General features: G+C 44.5%; 1 protein-coding gene across 1 annotated transcript in view; it reads right to left on the bottom strand.

The window, feature by feature from the left end:
- Window positions 1-1051: 1051 nt before the first annotated feature.
- The window catches only part of PLCXD2 (phosphatidylinositol specific phospholipase C X domain containing 2), a 57407-nt gene continuing 37928 nt past the window's right edge, over window positions 1052-20530 (bottom strand). Inside the window, exons 3-4 of the mRNA XM_075850592.1 lie at window positions 13328-13569; window positions 1052-2056 (exon numbers count right to left, since the gene is read on the bottom strand). Of these exons, the coding sequence (XP_075706707.1) occupies window positions 1894-2056; window positions 13328-13569 (405 nt within the window). The 3' untranslated portion in view covers window positions 1052-1893. The remainder of the gene's footprint in view (window positions 2057-13327; window positions 13570-20530) is intronic.

The following is a 20530-nucleotide window of genomic DNA, read 5'->3' as shown; positions in this document are numbered from 1 at the left end:
AGGGGTTATCCAGGTTATTAAAATTGATGCATAGATAAATATATACTTAGCCGCTCTGACGACCCAATGAATCCATAAACTGAGTCCAATAGTACTGAAGTTGTCTTCCTTTTTTTCTATAATCCACCTTGAGGAAAAAATACAAACGTACTGGTGCAGCAATTGTCAATTATGGCTGGGCTTCTTGGCTTCTTCAGATGTTTTCCAATAAACCTACTATAGAGGAGACGACAAATACAGTAGCACTGCCAATAACTTGTGAAAAAGCATAAGGTATTTATTTCTACTCAAACTATTTTTAAAAACAGCATGTAATTAAAAACGTGGCATGCCAAGTCACCCCGACCCTGGGTTTCACCGTATCGGCTTCTTCCGGGGCATGTCGTCTCCTCTATAGTAGGATTATTAGAAAACATCTGAAGAAGCCAGGGACGGCTGTAGAACTACAAAACCCAGCCATCATTGACAACTGCTGCACCAGTACCTTTGTGTTTTTACCTTTCCTCAAGGTGGATTATAGACAAAAAATGAGGACATCTTCAGTATTATTGGACACAGTTTATGGATTCATTGGATCGTCAGAGCGGCTAAATAAATCTTTATCTGTGTAATTTTGCAAAGAGTTCTTTGGGATTACTCTTAAACTTAGCCAGCTCCGACCCTTTTGTTGAAAAAGTGTGTGTAACACAATCACACACACATATATCTGTTTTTATACATTTACATCTGTATATTGAGATGATTTAAATTGATGGGCTATCCTCATAAGCAATCAATATTAGATCGGCTGTTTGAAGGAGCCGCTACAAATGTAACGACGCATGCAAGTATAAACAGAGAGGATAACCTAAACAATGAAAGGGCTCAAACAAGCGCTGCGGCCTCTTCAAACAGCTGATCGGCAGGAGTGCCGATAGTCGTAAGGATAGGCCATCCATTTTAATAACCCGTATAACCCCTTTAAACAAAATAAACAATGAAGGACACATCCAATTCACATTTACATCTTTTTATTGAACACACTTATGAATCTTTTATTTAGTGGACCATTATTGGACATATTGAAAAATGTCAATGGAATGTGACCTTAAAGGCTATGTAAACCTTTGAAAGTAATTATTATTTTTTTTTATATAAAAATCTGTGTGTTTGGTGCAACTTTCAAATTAGTTTTTCTTAAAAATGATTTTTACTTTTTAAGATACAGCAGCTGTGTATCTTGTATACCCATCAGCTGTATGGTTCACTAAGACCTGAATCCATCAGGTCCGCGGGACTGACTGATTCAGTGACGTCGTGTCCTGCGTGTCTCTGACACGTAGGATCTACCTGTTATCGATAACAGGTGTGTCCTGCATGTCAGAGACAAACAGGACACGCTGACACGTAACCCGTCAGTCCCGTGGACCTGACGGGAACATGATTCAGCGAATGACACTGCTGGATACATAATAGCTGTATCTCAAAAAGTACAAATTATTTTTTAATAAAAACTAATTTGAAAGTTGCGAAACACACTGACTTTATTGAAAAGAAAATCACTTTCAAATATTTACATAGCCTTTAAGCTTTTCTCAAGCATCCTGCGCTTTTATCTTCTGGTCAAGACATGGGAAAGAAAGGTTGGATCTTATATATACTAGCTAGTGATCCCCTTGCGTTCCCTGACTGACTGAACAATGCACTCACAAACTCATATACTTTATAAGATTCTTAGAACTGAAGAATTTTAGAATGAAGTCTTCATCCATTAATAGATTAGCAAATAAAATAAATGAAAGAGGTAGACATGATAAAAAAAAAAATAGCACGGATACAGCGTATGATCCATTTCCTGCCTTGGTATTATTTATCCCATGACAATTGCAGACTTCTCCTGGTCTCAGCTTCTTCTTAGCTGTTTTCTTTGTCTTTATTATTTTTGAGCAGTAAATAGTTTAGTCTAATAACTGTTTCCGCAAAGTCAACCAGTTCAACAAAGTCTGATGTGATGATATTAACTCCCATGGTACCTGGTTTCTGCATTTTCACCCAGTTCAGTATCATCGGAAGATTCCTAGGAAAATGGTACACCAACAAGGCATTACATGTATGTGGGACAAAAACAAGTTCTTTTTAAACTTCAATTGCACTTGATGAGATTAAAACAAAAACCAAATTATCAGTGTAGAAAACAAACTGGAGCTAAACAATTATAACAAAACAATTAACACTGATAAATAAATATACAAAGGACTAATAAAGGACTAATAAATTAAATGCCCGCACGATTTAGCCAAGTATTACTTGCCAAATTATGCAGCCATTAGCCACAAAAATTGAGCAGGGTTTTAGCAGCGTGCAGATGTGGGACTTATACACTTTTTGCCGAGTGGCAATGTCAGTGTTAGGCGGGATTCACACGACCGGGTCGTTCCCGAGCCCGAGTGTCGGCCGGTAAAATCGGCCATTTTGCCCGGCCGGTTTGCATAAAGTTATGCATCCGTGCCGGGCTGGGCAGATCCGGACAGTGACATCAGCGGCAGCTCCTGAAGGGGAATCCCCATGTGTTCGGGGATTCCGCTTCAGGAGTTTCCCCTGATGTCACTGCCCAGATATGGACAGAGACATCAAGCGCTCTGTCCAGGAGCGGAATCCCCGAAAACACGGGGATTCCGCTCCTTCAAGGAGCTAAAGTGCGGCTAGCACATAGCAGAGCGGGGAGATACCTCCCTGCTCTGCTATAGTGGCGTCGCTGCAGTAGTAGCAGCCGCAGCAGCAGCTGCTGCTACTAGCGGCGCCATCGAAGGTGTCGCCGAGCCAGGGTGCTTTTAACAAGCAGGGGAAGGGAGCCAGCGCAGCCCTCCCTCCACCTGCTGTACACCCCGGCCCTGCAACACAGTGTACAGCGATGCCATTCGTCAGAATGGCATCAACTCCTCCTCCTCACATGCAGTCTGCGCTGTGAGGAGGAGGAGATAGAGCGCAAGCGCCGGGAAACCCGGCCATCACTCGGAACACATTCCGGTGATGGCCGTGTAATACCCGGCCCCATAGACTTCTATGGGAGCCGGGCGGCCGAGTGCCCGGGCAAAGATAGAGCATGTCCTATTTTTTGACGGCCGGATTTCCCGGCCGTCAAAAAATCGGTCGTGTGAATAGCCCCATTAGGGGTCTATCATTCCTAATGCAGCCGGGTGCCGGCCGATTTATGAACGGCCGGCACCCGGCCGGGAAACCCTGCCGTGTAAATGAGGCCTTAATAGTAGTGTTTTGTATGTCATGTAATGTTGTTTATAAGATGTAGCAGTGTTTAGTATTTCAGATGTAGTAGTGCTGAGTCTTTGTTCTGTCATTTGTAGTAGTGTTGTATCTAACAGACACAACAAAATTTAGTGCGTGTCCTGTCAGATTTAGTAACCAAGAGCGGACATATTGCCGGAAGAGGTGGGGCCCTCAGTTGCCCCAAATGCTGGCCACCCAGTGCGCATAGATCAGCACAGCCATGCGGCAGACGGAGGGGGCCTGGGGCCCCCTCCCTCCCTGTACATTTTTGGCGACACACAGATTGGGCCCCCTTACTTCACATATGTCAGTGACTTCCTTCCATATATGGTCAGTGACTTCAGGGGTTTTCTTCCTATCGCTGGGGTCACTGAGCAGAGCATCAGCTGATGCTCTGCTCGGGGACTCCAGTACTGCTGCCGACGTCATTGTCCATATATGGACAGTTACAGCGACGTTGGCAGAAGTGCTGTAGTCCCCGGGCAGAGCGTCAGCTGATGCTCTGCTCGGAAACTCCAGTGATGGGAAACCCCTGAATTAACCAAATATGGATGTCGGCAGCAGTGCTGGAGTCCCGAGCAAAGCGCTAGCTGATGCTCTGCTCGGGACTCAAGCAATAGGCAATGTGACAGCCCCTTGCGGTCATGTTTACGAACAACACATGAAGCAAGCCCTCAGTCATGTGGGGCCATGTCGGAGCGTCATCATTATTAGAAAAGCTCCAGGACTTCCGGGAACAATTGCACAATATAGTACAACATTTTTAATTAAAGTATATTAGTAAGTTCGTTTCACATAAATATATTATTGCAACACAATTTTTAGTCCCCGGATAACCCCTTTAAGTAATAGACAGGTAGGGAAACTATGAAGCGGGCTCATGGGCTGAGCCTGCTCCATACAACAGTGGTGTCCGCTGTATGATACAGCCGGCACTTTAATGTAACGAGCGGAATCCCGGTCGTTTAGCACCTTAGATGCCGTGGTCAATAGCGACGACAGTATCTAAGGCATTAGAAAGAGATGGGCAACCACCTCCGACAGCCCATCGGTCCCCCTGTGACACGATCGCGGGATGCCAGTGGTTTTCATGGTAGTCTGGGGGCCTATGAAGGCCCCCAAGTCTGCCATCTCTGTACTCCTATTGAGCACTGCCGACTGTCAGAATCACGCAATACTGCAATATATTAGTATTATAGTACATAGTGCAAGCGATCGCTGGTTCAAGACCCCTAGGGGGACTAGTAAAAAAAGAGTAAAATAGAGTTTTATTTTATGTACAAAAAAAATTTAAATATTAAAAGTTCCAAAGATAAACAAACACTTTTCCCCTTTTCCTCCTAAAGCATTGTAACAAAAATGTACTTGTAATTGGTATCGCCGCGTCTGTAAAAGTCTGAACTATTACAATATAACATTATTTAACCCGCAAAGTAAATGCAGTACAACAGAAAAATGTAACCGCAAGAATCTGTTTTATGGTCACCTTATCTCCCACAAATAATGGAATAAAGCGTGATCAAAAATTAAAATGCATTTTATTTTTAACAGTTAGTTTTTTCCTTGTAGTAAAGTAGTAAAATATAAAATAATATATACAAAATTTGGTATCGCTGTAATCTTTAAGTCATAGGGGGCCCAGGCACAATCTTTACACAGGGGCCCTCTGCAGTCTGTGTCCGCACCTGGTAGTAGTGATACACAGGGGCGTAGCTAAAGGCTCATGGGCCCCCGATGCAAAAGTTCTTATTGGGCCCCCCCCCCCCGCAAACTCCTCATGGCCGACGGTACGCATCTTTCAGCTGCATCGCTGGGTCTCCTAAGTGACCCAACAATGCAGCACTAGCAGCCAGGGCGTCACTAAGGCTGGGTTCACACACACTATTTACGGACGTAATTCGTGCGTTTTAGCCCCGAATTACGTCCGAAAATGTGGCTCAAAAGCATAGGCAAACATCTGCCCATTCATTTGAATGGGTCTTACAATATTCTGTGCCGACGGTCATTTTTTTTACGCGCCGCTGTCAAAAGGGCGGCGCGTAAAAAAGACGCCTGCGTCAAAGAAGTGCCTGTCACTTCTTCAGAAGTAAATGGGGCCGTTTTCCCTTGACTCCATGGAAAAACAGCTCCAATTACATCCGTAATGGACGCAGCGAAAGACGCCTGCACATGCCACTACGGCTGAAATTACGGTGCTGTTTTCTCCTGAAAACAGCTCCGTAATTTCAGCCGTAACGGACGCTGCCGTGTGAACATACCCTCAGGGCTTAAAATGTCAGGGGAAATAGCCCCAATACATATGCGTCCGCCCCAAAAAAAATGTGTGTATAGGAGACAGCATAGCATATCTATAGCACTACGACCCTATAAACTATGGATAGGATTAGATACATTGGCTCAGCAGACAGTATCACACATGATAGGATTAGATACAGTGGCTCAGCAGACAGTATCACACATGATAGGATTAGATACAGTGGCTGAGCAGACAGTATCACACATGATAGGATTAGATACAGTGGCTGAGCAGACAGTATCACACATGATAGGATTAGATACAGTGGCTGAGCAGACAGTATCACACATGATAGGATTAGATACAATGACTCAGCATACAGTATCACACATGATAGGATTAGATACAGTGGCTCAGCAGACAGTATCACACATGATTGGATTAGATACAGTGGCTCGGCAGACAGTATCACACATGATAGGATTAGATACAGTGGCTCAGCAGACAGTATCACACATGATTGGATTAGATATAGGGCCCAGCAGACAGTATCACACATGATCGGATTAGATACAGGACTCAGCTCGCTGACATTTCGGCTTCAGCGCTGGACCCAGGAAAGGTAAGAATAATAATTTTGCTTCTTTATGTGTTACGAATTATTTTTGTGTGTTTGTGTTATGTTACAGGTTCGGTTGTTGGACTTCGGATACGAGGACTTCAATGACGGCGTTTTTTTATTCTCAATAAAATGGTTAATGAGGGTTGTGTTTTTTTATTTCAATAAAATATTTTTCTATGTGCTTGTATCTTTTTAAACTTTATTATCACCGCCTTAGTAATGGCCGCTGGCTGATTGACAACCTCCATTACTAAGGCGGGGCTTAATTTGAGCCGGTGCAAAGGCCAACACTAACCCCCATTATTACCCCGGTACCCACCTCCACCAGGGGTACTGGGAAGAGCCAAGTACGAACCATTACCCGACCATCTGTAGTGACGGGCAGGTACCGGGGCGGGCGCAGGCTGGTAGTATTAGGCTGGGGAAGGTCAAAAACAGTGGCCCTTCCCCCCCTGGTAATGCTGCCTGCTGCTGCTGTGTTGCATCTGGCTGGTTATGAAAATTGGGGGGGGACCCGACATCGTTCTTTCCAATTATTTTTTTAAAATGACGTGGGGTCCCCCCCATTTTTCATAACCAGCCAGATACAATAAAGCAGCAGCAGCCTAGCATCACCAGGGTGGGAAGGGCCACTGTTTTTGGCCTTTCCCCTCCTGATAATACCAGCCTGCGGCCACACCAGTGCCCGACCATCCCTACAGATGGTCAGGTACTGGATGGTACCCGGCTCTTCCCAGCACCCCTGGTGGCGGTGGGTACCGGGGTAATAAAGGCAGTTAGTGTTAGCCTCTGCACCGGCTAACACTAAGCCCCCGCCTTAGCAACGGACGCTGTCAATCAGCCAGCGGCCATTACTAAGGAGGTAGTAATATAGTTTTAAAAAAAACAAAGACATAGAAAAAATATTTTATTGAAATAAAAAAAAAACCCACACAACCCTCATTAACCATTTTATTGATAATAAAAAAAAAGCCGTCATCGAAGTAGTCCTGGAATCCGACGTAGTCCAACGACCGAACCTGTAAGAAAACACACAAAAAAACTATTAGTAACAAATGTGTTAGGATTAGGCTTTATTCAGACGAACGGGAAAAACGTCCGTGCAACGCGCGTGATTTGCACGCGCGTTGCACGGACCTATATTAGTCTATGGGGCCGTGCAGACATGTCCGTGATTTTTACTCAGCGTGAGTCCGCTGAAAAAAAGTCATGACATGTCCATTCTTTCGGCGTTTTGCGCGAATCATGCACCCATTGAAGTCAACGGGTGCGTGAAAACCATGCATGCCGCACGGAAGCACTTCCGTGCGAACTGCGTGATTCACACAACAGCTGTCAAAAGGATGAATGAAAACAGAAAAGCACGTGGTGCTTTTCTGTTTACAAACATCCAAATGGAGTATCATAATGATGGCGGCTGCGCGAAAAGCACGCAGCCGCGCATCATATGCTGATGCCCCACGGAGCTGTTAAGTGGTTTTTGCGCACGCAAAACGCCGTGTTTCTGCGTGCGCAAAAACGCCACGCTCGTGTGAGTGAGTCCTTAGATACAGGGCACATGTGTGATACTGTCTGTGGGACCCTGTACCTAAGCCTACCACAAGATAGGCTTAGACACAGAGTCCAGCAGACAGTAATCTTATACAGTATATGGTTACTGTGTGCTGGGGCCCTCTATCTAAACCTATCGTGTGGTAGGCTTATATACAGGGCCCATCAGACAGGATCACACATGGGCCATGTATCTAAGCCTACCATGTGATTGGCTTAGATACAGGGCCCAGCAGACAGGATCACACAATCTGTGATCCTGTCTCATGGGCCCCCTAAGCCTGCTACATCGTAGGCTTAGGGGTTGTGCAGTCAATAAACATTGATGGCCTATCCTCAGGATAGGCCATCAATAGCTGATGTGTCGGGGTCCGTCTCCCGGGACCCGCCAATCAGCTGTTTTGAAGGGGCCGCAGCACTCGTACGAGAGCTGCTTCCCCTTCATTTCACTACTCGCTCACACTGTGAATCGCCGACACCGATTCACAGTGTGACCGGAATGAAGGGGAGCAGCTCTCTTACGAGTGCTGCAGCCCCTTCAAAACAGCTGATTGGCAGGTCCCCGGAGTCGGACCCTGCCAGTCAGGGCTAATCTTACCTTCCTCTTCAGCCGCGGCGGTAGTTATGTCGTCTCGATGCTGTGCGCGGCGCATAGCGCTGTGACGTCATGCGCTGCGCACAGCGCTTGACGTCAGGACCTCCGCTGCGATCCGGAACCAGGAAGGTAAGTACAGTCTGTTACTATAGTAACAGGGGCCCGCGGCCCGAGTTACTATAGTAACCTTTTATTGATGTGGTGCGGGGGGCTGTGGGCCACCCTGGCTTCGGGGCCCGATTGCAATTGCGACCGCTGCGACCCCTATAGCTACGCCAGTGGTGATACCGCAGTGTTGTAAAAGCAGCAGTAAAGTCTGCTACATCGGATAGAGCAGCATTGAGTATTTTAGATGTAGCAGAGTTTACTGCTGCTGCTTCTACAACACTGCTGTATCACTACTACATATTACAAGATACATTATACAAGATACATTATGCTAATCTAATGCACTGTACCTTGGGAGGTCCTGTATTTAAAACCGAGATTCCCAGCTACAGTGCATTAGTTTAGTGTAATGAAAGAAGCAGTATACATAGGGGAGGTGTGGCGACCTAATTACAAAGTTTCATAGTTACATAGTCACATAGTTGATAAGGTTGAAAAAAGACACAGGTCTATCACGTCCCACATATAATCCTACCATATAGAACCAAAAAAGAAGGATTGACGCTGAGAAGCTAGGAAATAGTGAATATACAAAAATACTTTATTGACAATGATGACACCATATAAAAAGAATCCAAAAAACCACAGTAAAAACAGGGATCTTTGGCTGATAAAAGTAGTCAGACCAAATGGCTATGCAAGAGACAAGTAAATAAAGTGCATGTGCGTCCTTAAATGATGTAGTAGATGTATGTGTGCATACGTTAGATAGCAGTCTGTACAAGAAGCGTATAGTTATAAGGTATAACAAACTACATAGGGGTACAACAGATGATTTAGTAGTCATAGGAAGATAAATGTAGCAGCAAAAGTGCTAATTGACATACTGAATGCAAAGGAGCGAAAACATGCAGAGCAAAGTAAATGAAAAGGTAAGTGAAAATATTTTACCAACAAGTCAATAAGGTCTCACATACCCATGGTAATTGAACGAAGTGAATGCAGCCAAAGTCCACCCCAACGCGCGTTTCGGCGCTAATGCCTTCGTCTGGGGGTGGTGTAGGGTTGAGGTCAGAGGTCCTTTATTTGGACTTGGGCCAATGAGCTGAAGGGAATGCAGCTGTTGCGTATACGTGCCGAAAGTGTGGTCTTTCCCTGTGTAATTATAGGTCGCTGTCTCACTGTGGCCGAGATGAGGCAACAACGTCAGTGCCAGCGACGGAAAGTCCAAGCCGGAAACACGCGACCGCGTCAGCAAGACTCGGTCACGTGGATCAAGCGAAGGCTCGCCGTGGATGACAGAGACGGGGGCCGGACCTCAACCACCAATGGGAGAGCGACACAGGGAAATTAGTGTAATGAATGAGCTATGTAAACGAAGTGGCACAGATGTACGCGGTATGACACAAGATGGGAAAGAGTATGGAATCACAGTAAAAGTAATATATATAGATTTAGTCGAGGACAATAAATATGCAATTTGGAACAAAAAGTTGATAGTTGATATGTTACGGATAGATGCAATGGAAATGTGTATGTAGAGCAATTGTATGCCAAAGTATAAGAAAGTGTATAAGTGTGTGACACTGCGCAAATAAGAAACGCAATAGGGCCAGTGTGATAGATGCAATGGAAATGTGTATGTAAAGCAATGTCTCCTTCAAAAAGAGTGTAAATGGATCTGGAAACTCCAAACGATGGTGCCTAAGGGCCTCAATGAAACCGCCGGTTTCTCTGCCTTTCTCTGATTGCCCGCCTAATTTTAGTGGTGTTGGGTGTTTAAACTTTGTATTTTACCATTTTATGATTTTAATTCTTTATATCTCTTGTTATACAGATGAGACGTATACTCGATATTATTACCCTAACTGTTGAGGTCTTTCTGTTCCTTTTCATTGGGAATCCTTCATACAATTTGGACATCTTTAATGCCCGACGACAAGCAACTCCAACTTTGTTATTCTGATATTTGTTTGCTTATGACGTATGAGATGCCTGTTTTCGGTCATCTCATCAGCGCCAGCGCAAATTTATTGTTTTATTTATGCTGCTATATTTGAGACTCTATTCAAGTCCATTTGACTATGCTATTTAACAACCATAATACTAACTCTATCCAGTTCCAATCTACTAAATATTTCATATGTATTCAACATCATTATCTTCACCTTTGCCCATTTATTCCTTTCTTTAGTCTATATAATATACATTATATTTACCTCATCGTTTTACTTTCATCTTATGTTATCAATTCCATTGTATGTACCCGCCTTCACTTAACACTATCCATATTGTCACTTTATTACGTACTTTTTGATATTTAGCGACCCCTACTTGTATATCCTTCCTCTCAATACTAATACACCAGGTTATTTCAATTACTTTTTAACTTGTTGTACTGTAATCTAACAATATTTGATGTCACAATAGGTGTTGTAGAGTTGAGCTCTCAATACCTTTGCACTTTGTCCTCGCCACATTCTCTTATCACTCCCATCACTCAGTTTTATTTTCATGCTTATTTCCAATACTATTAAAATCATGTTTACATTATTTTATTTGTTTAAAACTGGATCTATACTACCTACTTATTTATTTATGTGTATTGTATTTTTTTTTTTTCTCATTATATTACATTTATTCCCATTTAATAAATTAAGCATTTCCTTTATTCATTCTTTGGTTCTATATTCAATGAGCATTAATATTTATTTCCACTTGTTTACCTTTCCCTTTTCCCAGTCAAGGAGTCATCACTTTATCCATATGTCCCACCTTTGTATTAGCTACAAAGCTCAAGTCACACTGGCCCTATTGCGTTTTTTATTTGCGCAGTGTAACACACTTATACACCTTTTTATACTTTGGCATACAATTGCTCTACATACACATTTCCATTGCATCTATCACAATGGCCCTATTGCGTTTCTTATTTGCGCAGTGTCACACACTTATACACTTTCTTATACTTTGGCATACAATTGCTCGACATACACATTTCCATTGCATCTATCCGTAACATATCAACTATCAACTTTTTGTTCCAAATTGCATATTTATTGTCCTCGACTAAATCTATATATATTACTTTTACTGTGATTCCATACTCTTTCCCATCTTGTGTCATACCGCGTACATCTGTGCCACTTCGTTTACATAGCTCATTCATTACACTAATTTCCCTGTGTCGCTCTCCCATTGGTGGTTGAGGTCCGGCCTCCGTCTCTGTCATCCACGGCGAGCCTTCGCTTGATCCACGTGACCGAGTCTTGCTGACGCGGTCGCGTGTTTCCGGCTTGGACTTTCCATCGCTGGCACTGACGTTGTTGCCTCATCTCGGCCACAGTGAGACAGCGACCTATAATTACACAGGGAAAGACCACACTTTCGGCACGTATACGCAACAGCTGCATTCCCTTCAGCTCATTGGCCCAAGTCCAAATAAAGGACCTCTGACCTCAACCCTACACCACCCCCAGACGAAGGCATTAGCGCCGAAACGCGCGTTGGGGTGGACTTTGGCTGCATTCACTTCGTTCAATTACCATGGGTATGTGAGACCTTATTGACTTGTTGGTAAAATATTTTCACTTACCTTTTCATTTACTTTGCTCTGCATGTTTTCGCTCCTTTGCATTCAGTATGTCAATTAGCACTTTTGCTGCTACATTTATCTTCCTATGACTACTAAATCATCTGTTGTACCCCTATGTAGTTTGTTATACCTTATAACTATACGCTTCTTGTACAGACTGCTATCTAACGTATGCACACATACATCTACTACATCATTTAAGGACGCACATGCACTTTATTTACTTGTCTCTTGCATAGCCATTTGGTCTGACTACTTTTATCAGCCAAAGATCCCTGTTTTTACTGTGGTTTTTTTGGATTCTTTTTATATGGTGTCATCATTGTCAATAAAGTATTTTTTGTATATTCACTATTTCCTAGCTTCTCAGCGTCAATCCTTCTTTTTTGGTTCTATATTGCATTTCTGATGCTGTCAGGGTTTCACGCCCTGAAATCTACCTATTTGTCCACACATATTTGTATGTGCGACTTCTCCTGAACGTTTGGGTATGCAGATTTCTGTTGCTTTCCTTTTTTTGGTTATATATAATCCTACCATGTTGATCCAGAGGAAGGCAAAAATCCCATGAAGTGGATGCCAATTGCCTCATTAGGGGGAAAAAAAAATTCCCGACTCCAAATATGACAATCAGAATAAATCTGTGGATCAACTTCAGAATCTAGTACTTTGCGTCACCACCACTCACTCCTCCCTGGTCGAACTGCTGGTTAGCCAGGGAGTGTTAAATAATAACAACGCACACAAAGAGGAAGTTCAAGACACTAGATAGGAAGTAAAATATACAATTATATCTAGAAAACCAACTACCTATTAAAACTAATCACATTTAATAACCACATTGTGAAAAACAATGACGGCAAGGTTCCTTTAAGACAGTTTTAGTCTTTCCCTGGAGCGCTTGACAGCTTCCTTAGATGTACCCCGACTATAAGATGCTGTTCAAGCTTTTATTATGATACAATGGATATTTATCCCATATCATATTGCTACTTTACATTACAGAATTTCTGCAAGTTAATGTAACCGTCGTACATTTGCCATATTGCAGATACAAATAACGATCCACAGTACAGATGTTATACAAATGGAAAATAATGGATCGCGTATCACGGATCCTTTTTTCAGGCGGACGTCTATTGGAAGATTACATCTGTGATATAACATCTAATGAAGCATGCTTCGTACTGAACTATGCAGACTTCTAATGGAAAGTATGCCAACCCTATTGATTATCATTGGCTTCACATTACAGAATAAAATTAACTTATGAGGGCTTATACAACACTATTTTACATAGAATTTTAGCATACAAACATTCAAGAATAAATTGTTGTATTGTTAGACTAAACTTACCTATGAACAAGTGTATTCTTTAATCCAGATTTCAGTCCCCTTACAATAGTTTTAACCTGGGGTGTAAGAATGGCCTGAGACACATGAAACGTCCCCCGTTTAGCACGTTCTCCAAGAGTTGTCTCCAGAAACTGAATCAACTTGCGTACATTTGTTGTGTTGGCCCATGGTGCTGGTATCTTATTTCCTGCCCACAGGAACGGGTACTTATTCCATATATTATAGTGGTAGAAAACAAGAACCTAATTTTAAGAAGACCAAAAAGATGTAATATTAGTACACTGTGAGCTATTCTAGCAGATGCAACATGAGAAGCTATTTGACACTCACAAGTAATGGTTACTGGATGAGAATTCTTCTCTTTGCTTTTTGATATATTATACAGTACTGTGCAAAAGTTTTAGGCAGTTGTGGAAAAATGTTGCAAAGTAGGAATGCTTTCAAAAAAAGAAATGTTAATAATTTTTTTTGTCATTTTTTTTCCCTTCAAAATAGCATCAACTTTTCTAGGTACATTTGCACAGTCTCATGGATTTTGTAGGATTATCGTCAAGTGTATGATTAACCAATTATACCAAACAGGTTGTAATGATCATCATTTTCATGTGGAGGGGTGACTTAAAAGTAAAAAAATTGCAGCGCTGCACGTTGCACCGGCTGGCCCCTATGTGATACTTGAAAGTATAGCACTGTCTACAGGAAGGGCTGTATAGCACTGTCTACAGGGGGGCTGTACAGCACTGTCTACAGGGGGGACTGTACAGCACTGTCTACAGGGGGGCTGCATAGCACGGTCTACATGGGGGCTGTATAGCACTGTCTACTGGGGCGTCTGTATAGCACTGTATGGTGAGACTGTATAGCCCTGTCTACAGGGGGCGTTGTATAGTACTGTCTACAGGGGGGGCTGTATAGCACTGTCTACAGGGTGGGCTGTATAGCACTGTCTACAGGGGGGCTGTACAGCACTGTCTACAGGGGGGGCTGTATAGCACTGTCTACAGGGGGGCTGTATGGCACATTCTACAGGGGGCACTATCTACAAGGCAAGGCTGTGTGTGGCACCCAGGGGAGTGGGGCCCAGTCAAAAGTTTGCTATGGGGCCCAGTGTTTCCTAGTTACGCCCCTGCTGACAATATCAAGACACTATATTAGTGGCATTATTGTAAGTGTCTATTGTGTGCCACATAACTGCAGTAGGAGGCACATCCCAATCTAAAGCAGAATGTGGGTGGTTTGTTATGCACTAGGTAGACTAGCAGGTGAATGACATGCAAACCTAGGCATGCTGTTCTCCTACATATTATCAGTCATAGTAACAATTAGTGACAACTACTAACGGCTTCCACCACGTGTGCTAAAACGTAATAAGCAATCTAATGAGCTGATGTGTCACCGCCCGCATTTATAATACTTCCATCCATAAGGCTGGGTTCACACAACCTATTTTCAGGCGTAAACGAGGCGTATTATGCCTCGATTTACGCCTGAAAATACGGCTACAATACGTCGGCAAACATCTGTCCATTCATTTGAATGGGTTTGCCGACGTACTGTGCCGACGACCTGTAATTTACACGTCGTCGTTTGACAGCTGTCAGACGAAGACGCGTAAAATGACTGCCTCGTCAAAGAAGTGCAGGACACTTCTTTTGACGTAATTTGAGCAGTTTTTCATTGAATTCAATGAAGAACAGCTCTAAATTACGTCCGACAATGACGCCTCGCAAAATGCGAGGAGGAGCAATTATGTCTGAAATTACAGAGCTGTTTTCTCCTGAAAACAGCTCCGTAATTTCAGACGTAAATGCAGTTTACGTGTGCACATACCCTAATAGTGAAGAGACCACAGAACAGTCAAAAAGTATGAAATAGAATGAAAACCCATGCTTGCTATTTATGCAGACCATGCCTAATTCCAATGGTCAGTTCACACTAGATGATTTTGTTAAATTTTTGCTGCAATTTTTGGTTCCCTTTTTTTGGTATTACAGTAAAATATTTTACTGGAATAAAGAAAGAAAAAAAAAAGAAAAATAGAAATGCAGCATAATCTGCAACAAACACGGCACATGTGAATACAGGCTATGGCCACATCCACATGGCGATTGTTTTTTTTTTTTTTTAATCAGTTCAATTTTATTCAACAAACTTCACATTTTTACAGGTCATTATACTTTCTCATACAGTGTATAAGCAAATTTCCACAGACCCAATTATTTATGTCCAACCAAACATTCCCTTCCCCCCAACTCCCCCTTGTATCCCCCCAGCCGGTCTTCTCGATACCACTTTTTCAATCCTATCTCCTTCTCTACCCCTTTTCCATTCCCCATCTTATGCCTGCTCTCCGTATGTACCCCACCATCAGTAGCCCTATACCTGAACGTGTGACCGTAGTGTCATTAGCTCCACAGAAGCATATCCAGATTGATCAATCCACCTAGCCCATTGTTTTTCAAACTTGACCTTGGACCCCCTCTTGGAGTATATCCTATATTCCATCAGAACCTGTGAGTTAAGTGCCCCTATGATTTCTTGTTTTGAGGGTGGCTCTGCATCCAGCCAGTGCTTTGCTATTCCTTTCCTAACTTGATATAGTATTTTAGCGATTGCCAAACCTGACATCCTATCCCCCTCCAAATCCCCAACATACCCTAGCAGCATTACCACAGGATCCCATGGAATCTGTACCTCAAACACTCTCCCCACTAGCTCCGATATTTCCGTCCACAGACTCCCCAACCTCCCGCATGTCCAGAACATATGGAGGATGTCTGCTTTTTCCTCCGGGCACCTAGGGCACATGGCATCTGCTCTTAATCCCATTTGTTTCAGCACCCACGGGGTCCTATACACCCTATGTATCAGAAACAACTGCGATCTTCGTTGTGCTACATTAATGGACAAAGTACATGTTGCTGCCAATACCGCCTCCCAGTGGTCTGTCGGGATAGGACCCACATCCCTCTCCCATACCGCTTTCACTGGTGCCATAGGATCCCCCAGATGTTCCACCAATAACCTGCGATAAACCAATGAAATTAATCCTTTTGACGTTACTGCTTTTGCAATATGTTCCAACACTCCCGCGGCATGTATTGTCATGTCTACACTGGCCGCTTGTGTCTGTACAGCGTGCCGAATCTGCAGGTACTGATAGAACATGCGGGAGTCCAGCTGAAACTCCTCCCTTATTTGCTGAAAGGATTTGAGTATGCCTCCCTCGTACAACTGACTCAATCGTATTATTCCTTGCTGCTCCCACCCCTGCATCCCTTCCAATTTACCCAATTCCCCCAGATAAGCATTCCTCCAGAGTGGTGTATATTTAGTGCTCTCTCCTATCCCCAGCAATTGCTTGCTCTGCCACCACACCTTGTGTATGAGAAGCAGAGTGGGTCTGGTACTCGCCATCCGTTTATAGCTGTGCGCTTCCAGTCCTGCCAATGGGTTTCCCCCCCCCCCCCCCAGATATGATAGGATGCGCGCACTTGACCCCCATGTCTCTTCCTGCTCCCACCCCCAGAAATGCTGACATTGGGCAGCTAAATAATACACCCAAGCATTGGGCACAGCAAGGCCCCCCTCCTCTTTAGGCAGTTGTAGTTTCTCCAGCTTAATCCTAGGTACCCCCTTCTTCCATACTAGGTCCCTAAAAAGGTTGTGCAACCTCCTAAACCAATATTTGGGGATCCATACCGGGGAGTTATGTAGGACATACAGCACCCAGAGCCGATAGCGGTAACTTATTCCACGCCTCTACTTTGGCTTTTATCGTTGTTAACAGTGGCATTACATTAAGGGACATATAATCCTGTGCTTTTGCCGTCACCCTAACCCCCAAGTACTTAAACTCCGTGGCCACCGGTATCTCCACCTCCTCCTCCCCAGTCTGGATAACCCCCGGGTCCATGAGCATTAGAGCCGATTTTGACCAATTAATGAGCAATCCCGAATATTTCCCAAACCGCTTAATTAGGGCCATCACTAACGGTAGTGTGCGCTCGGTATTCGCCATGAATAGCAGCATATCATCTGCGTATAATGCAATTCGTTCCTCCACCCCCCCCATATCTCAACCCCTGAATATGCTCATGTTGTCTCACTGCGCACGCCAATGGTTCCACCGCCAACGCAAACAACAATGGAGATAATGGACATCCCTGACGCGTTCCCCGCTCCAGCGCGAACCGATCCGACAGCACCCCATTCACCCTTATCTTTGCTGTCGGGGCTACGTATAACAACTTTACCCATTTTATGAAATTAGGGCCAAATCCCATTTTCTCCAGAACTGACCACAAATATTTCCATTCCACGCAATCGAATGCTTTAGCCGCGTCTAAGGACAGAATGGCTCTCCCCTCATTATTATCTGGCAGAACTTGTAAATTCAAGAACAGCCGTCTCAGATTCACCGCCGTTGATTTGGATGGCATAAAGCCGGCCTGATCTCCATGTACCACCCCAGCCACTACCTTTGCTAGTCGGAGCGCCAATACTTTTGCTATGATTTTAATATACGCCGTCAATAGAGAAACTGGTCTATAGGAGCCCGGGAGCTGGGGATCTTTCCCCTCTTTAGGCAGAACTACTATAGTTGCTTCGTACATTGTTTCCGGGAGCCTCCCCCTATCAAAACTATCCAAAAGAGTGGCCAGTAACTGCGGTGTGAGTTCCTCCCCATACTCCTTAAAAACTTCCACCGGAAGACCATCCGGCCCCGGCGCCTTTTCACTGGCTAGTATCCCTATGGCTGCCTGGAGCTCCTCCAGAGATATGGGCTCCTCCAATGTCCCTCTCTCCTCCCCTCCCAACCTGGGAAGGTCGATCTCCCCTATATACTCTTCCAGCTGTTGAGGTGTGTGCTCTGCCCTAGAGGCATACAAATCTGAGTAAAACTGCTGAAAAACTTTCAAAATCTGTCCTGTATCCGTCTCTGACTTCCCCCCCTCCCCCCTAATAGTGTGTATGTAACTATTCTCCCTCTGAGCCTGCGCCATCCTTGCCAGTAGCCGTCCAGTGGTTTCCCCCTCCTCATAATATTGGCGTTTTAAAAACATCCTTTTATTATCTGCCCTCTCCAACTGATGCTGTTTTAACAACCGCTGCGCCTCCACCCAATGCTTCAGTGTGTCTGGTGTGTTATCTGCTATATGTAGCCTTTCTGTCTCTGTTACCCTTTCCAACAACGCTTCCCCTAATTGTCTAGACCGTGTTTTTACTGCCGAAATGTGCTGGATGAACACCCCTCTCAGCCACGCCTTCATCGCGTCCCACAGTATCTCTTGCGGTACCGTTCCCGAGTTGAATTAAAAGTATTCCTTTATGAGGTCTAAAATTTGTTTATGATCTATCAACTTCAGCCAAAAGGCATTGAGTTTCCAGCCCCCTAGCCCCCGCCCTGTCCTCCCCTCCGTCTCTACCTTCATTAACAAAGGAGATTGATCCGATAAAGCTCTTTGCAAGTATTCTATCCGGGCTACAAAGGGTACCGCTGCCGGTGAGCACAAGATTAGGTCTATCCTGGATAGAGACTGATACGTGGAAGACGCACAAGAATACTGAAACCTATTTGGATGTTTATCCCTCCATATGTCCCGCCAACCCATTTCAGCAACAAGATGGCCAAACGCTGTTAAACCTCCCCCTGTCATGCCGAATTTATCCATATTAGTATTCAATACCGCGTTAAAATCCCCCATCACTAGTAACGGCACCTCCGGGAATCTAGCCAGTTCCTCCACCACTTTCTTGATACATCCGCTAGAAAATGGAGGGGGGACATACAACACCACCAACACACAATTCCAATGATACAGCGTACAGTGTACCCCCACATACCGCCCCTCCCCATCCTGGAAGGAGTCGTGACATATGAATGGCACCGCCCTATGTATGAGAAGACTCACCCCCCTTGAATATGTAGTATGGTAAGAGTGAAAACTATGTCCAACCCAGGCCCTATGCATCATGGAGACTGAATCCCTAGTCATATGTGTCTCCTGTAGTCCTATCACCCTCGACTCCTGCTTCCTAACAAAGTCAAATACCGCCTGCCGTTTTCTGGCGTCCCGCAGGCCCCGTACATTCCAGGACAAACAATTAAGTGATCCCATCATCCCTCAACATATCCCAACACATCCTTTCCTGTTCTCGTAATTTTACATATCCGACCGGCTGGGTCCTCTTTCCCTCCCTCCCCTCCCCCCCCTGTAACCTCCCCCGTAAACCTACCCCTTTCCAAGGGTTGGGGCGACAGAACGTATCTGCCATTACCCATAACAAGCGTCGGCAGGCCAACTCCGCCCACCGTACATTCAACAATGCCATAACTCGCTATTCACGTTTCCCGCGTAACTGACCATCCCTCCCGCTGCCTTTTTCTTGCAAATAAACAACCATCCCTTCAACATATCTGTACCCCTCAATGTCCATAAACACATTCCTCTGCTTCCGGTCTTCCGCGTTCACCGCAACCATGCCCTCCAACTCCAAGTCCAAACATGACCAGGAACCCTCAATGCCATATCTTGCAATTTTTAACGACACCTGGTTCAGTCCTGCATCCCCAGCCTCCTTTTGTCAGCAGGTCTGTTCCGGATCAACGCCGTCCCTCTGCCTCCGCCGGTCTCAGCTGACTTTCATGGCTATCCAACCATCTAACCGCTTCTCTCGGTGTCTCGAAAAAGGAAGTTGTGCCCAGCGCCACCACTCTCAGACGGGCAGGATACATCATTGAATACTGCACTTGTAACGTCCTTAGGCGTCTCTTTATATCCATAAACTGTGATCTTTTCCGTTGTACTTCCATAGAGAAATCCGGGAAGAAGGACACTTTCACCCCATTAAAAGAGATGTCTTGACGTTCCCTAGCTTTCCTCAGGATCTTGTCTCTATCTTTATAATGTAAAATCTTTATCAGCACCGGTCTTGGCGGTCTTCCCGGAGGGCCGGGTCTGGTCGGCACCCTGTGCGCTCTCTCCACCGCAAATAAAGGGGTCAATTCCTCTCTGCCAAATGTGTCTATCAGCCACTTTTCAAAGAAATCATCCGGATTCGCTCCCTCCACTCTTTCTGGAACCCCCACTAGGCGAACGTTATTCCGTCTCAGCCGATTTTCCATGTCATCCGTCTTAGCCAGCAATGTCGCCACTGCCTGCGAGTGTGCTTGTACATCCTGCTTTATGTGAGGAATCG

The sequence above is a fragment of the Rhinoderma darwinii genome, chromosome 2 (assembly GCF_050947455.1).
Source record: "Rhinoderma darwinii isolate aRhiDar2 chromosome 2, aRhiDar2.hap1, whole genome shotgun sequence".
Taxonomy (NCBI): domain Eukaryota; kingdom Metazoa; phylum Chordata; class Amphibia; order Anura; family Rhinodermatidae; genus Rhinoderma; species Rhinoderma darwinii.
The sequence above is the reverse complement of the archived record's forward strand: the minus strand, read 5'-3'. Positions and strand labels throughout refer to the sequence as shown.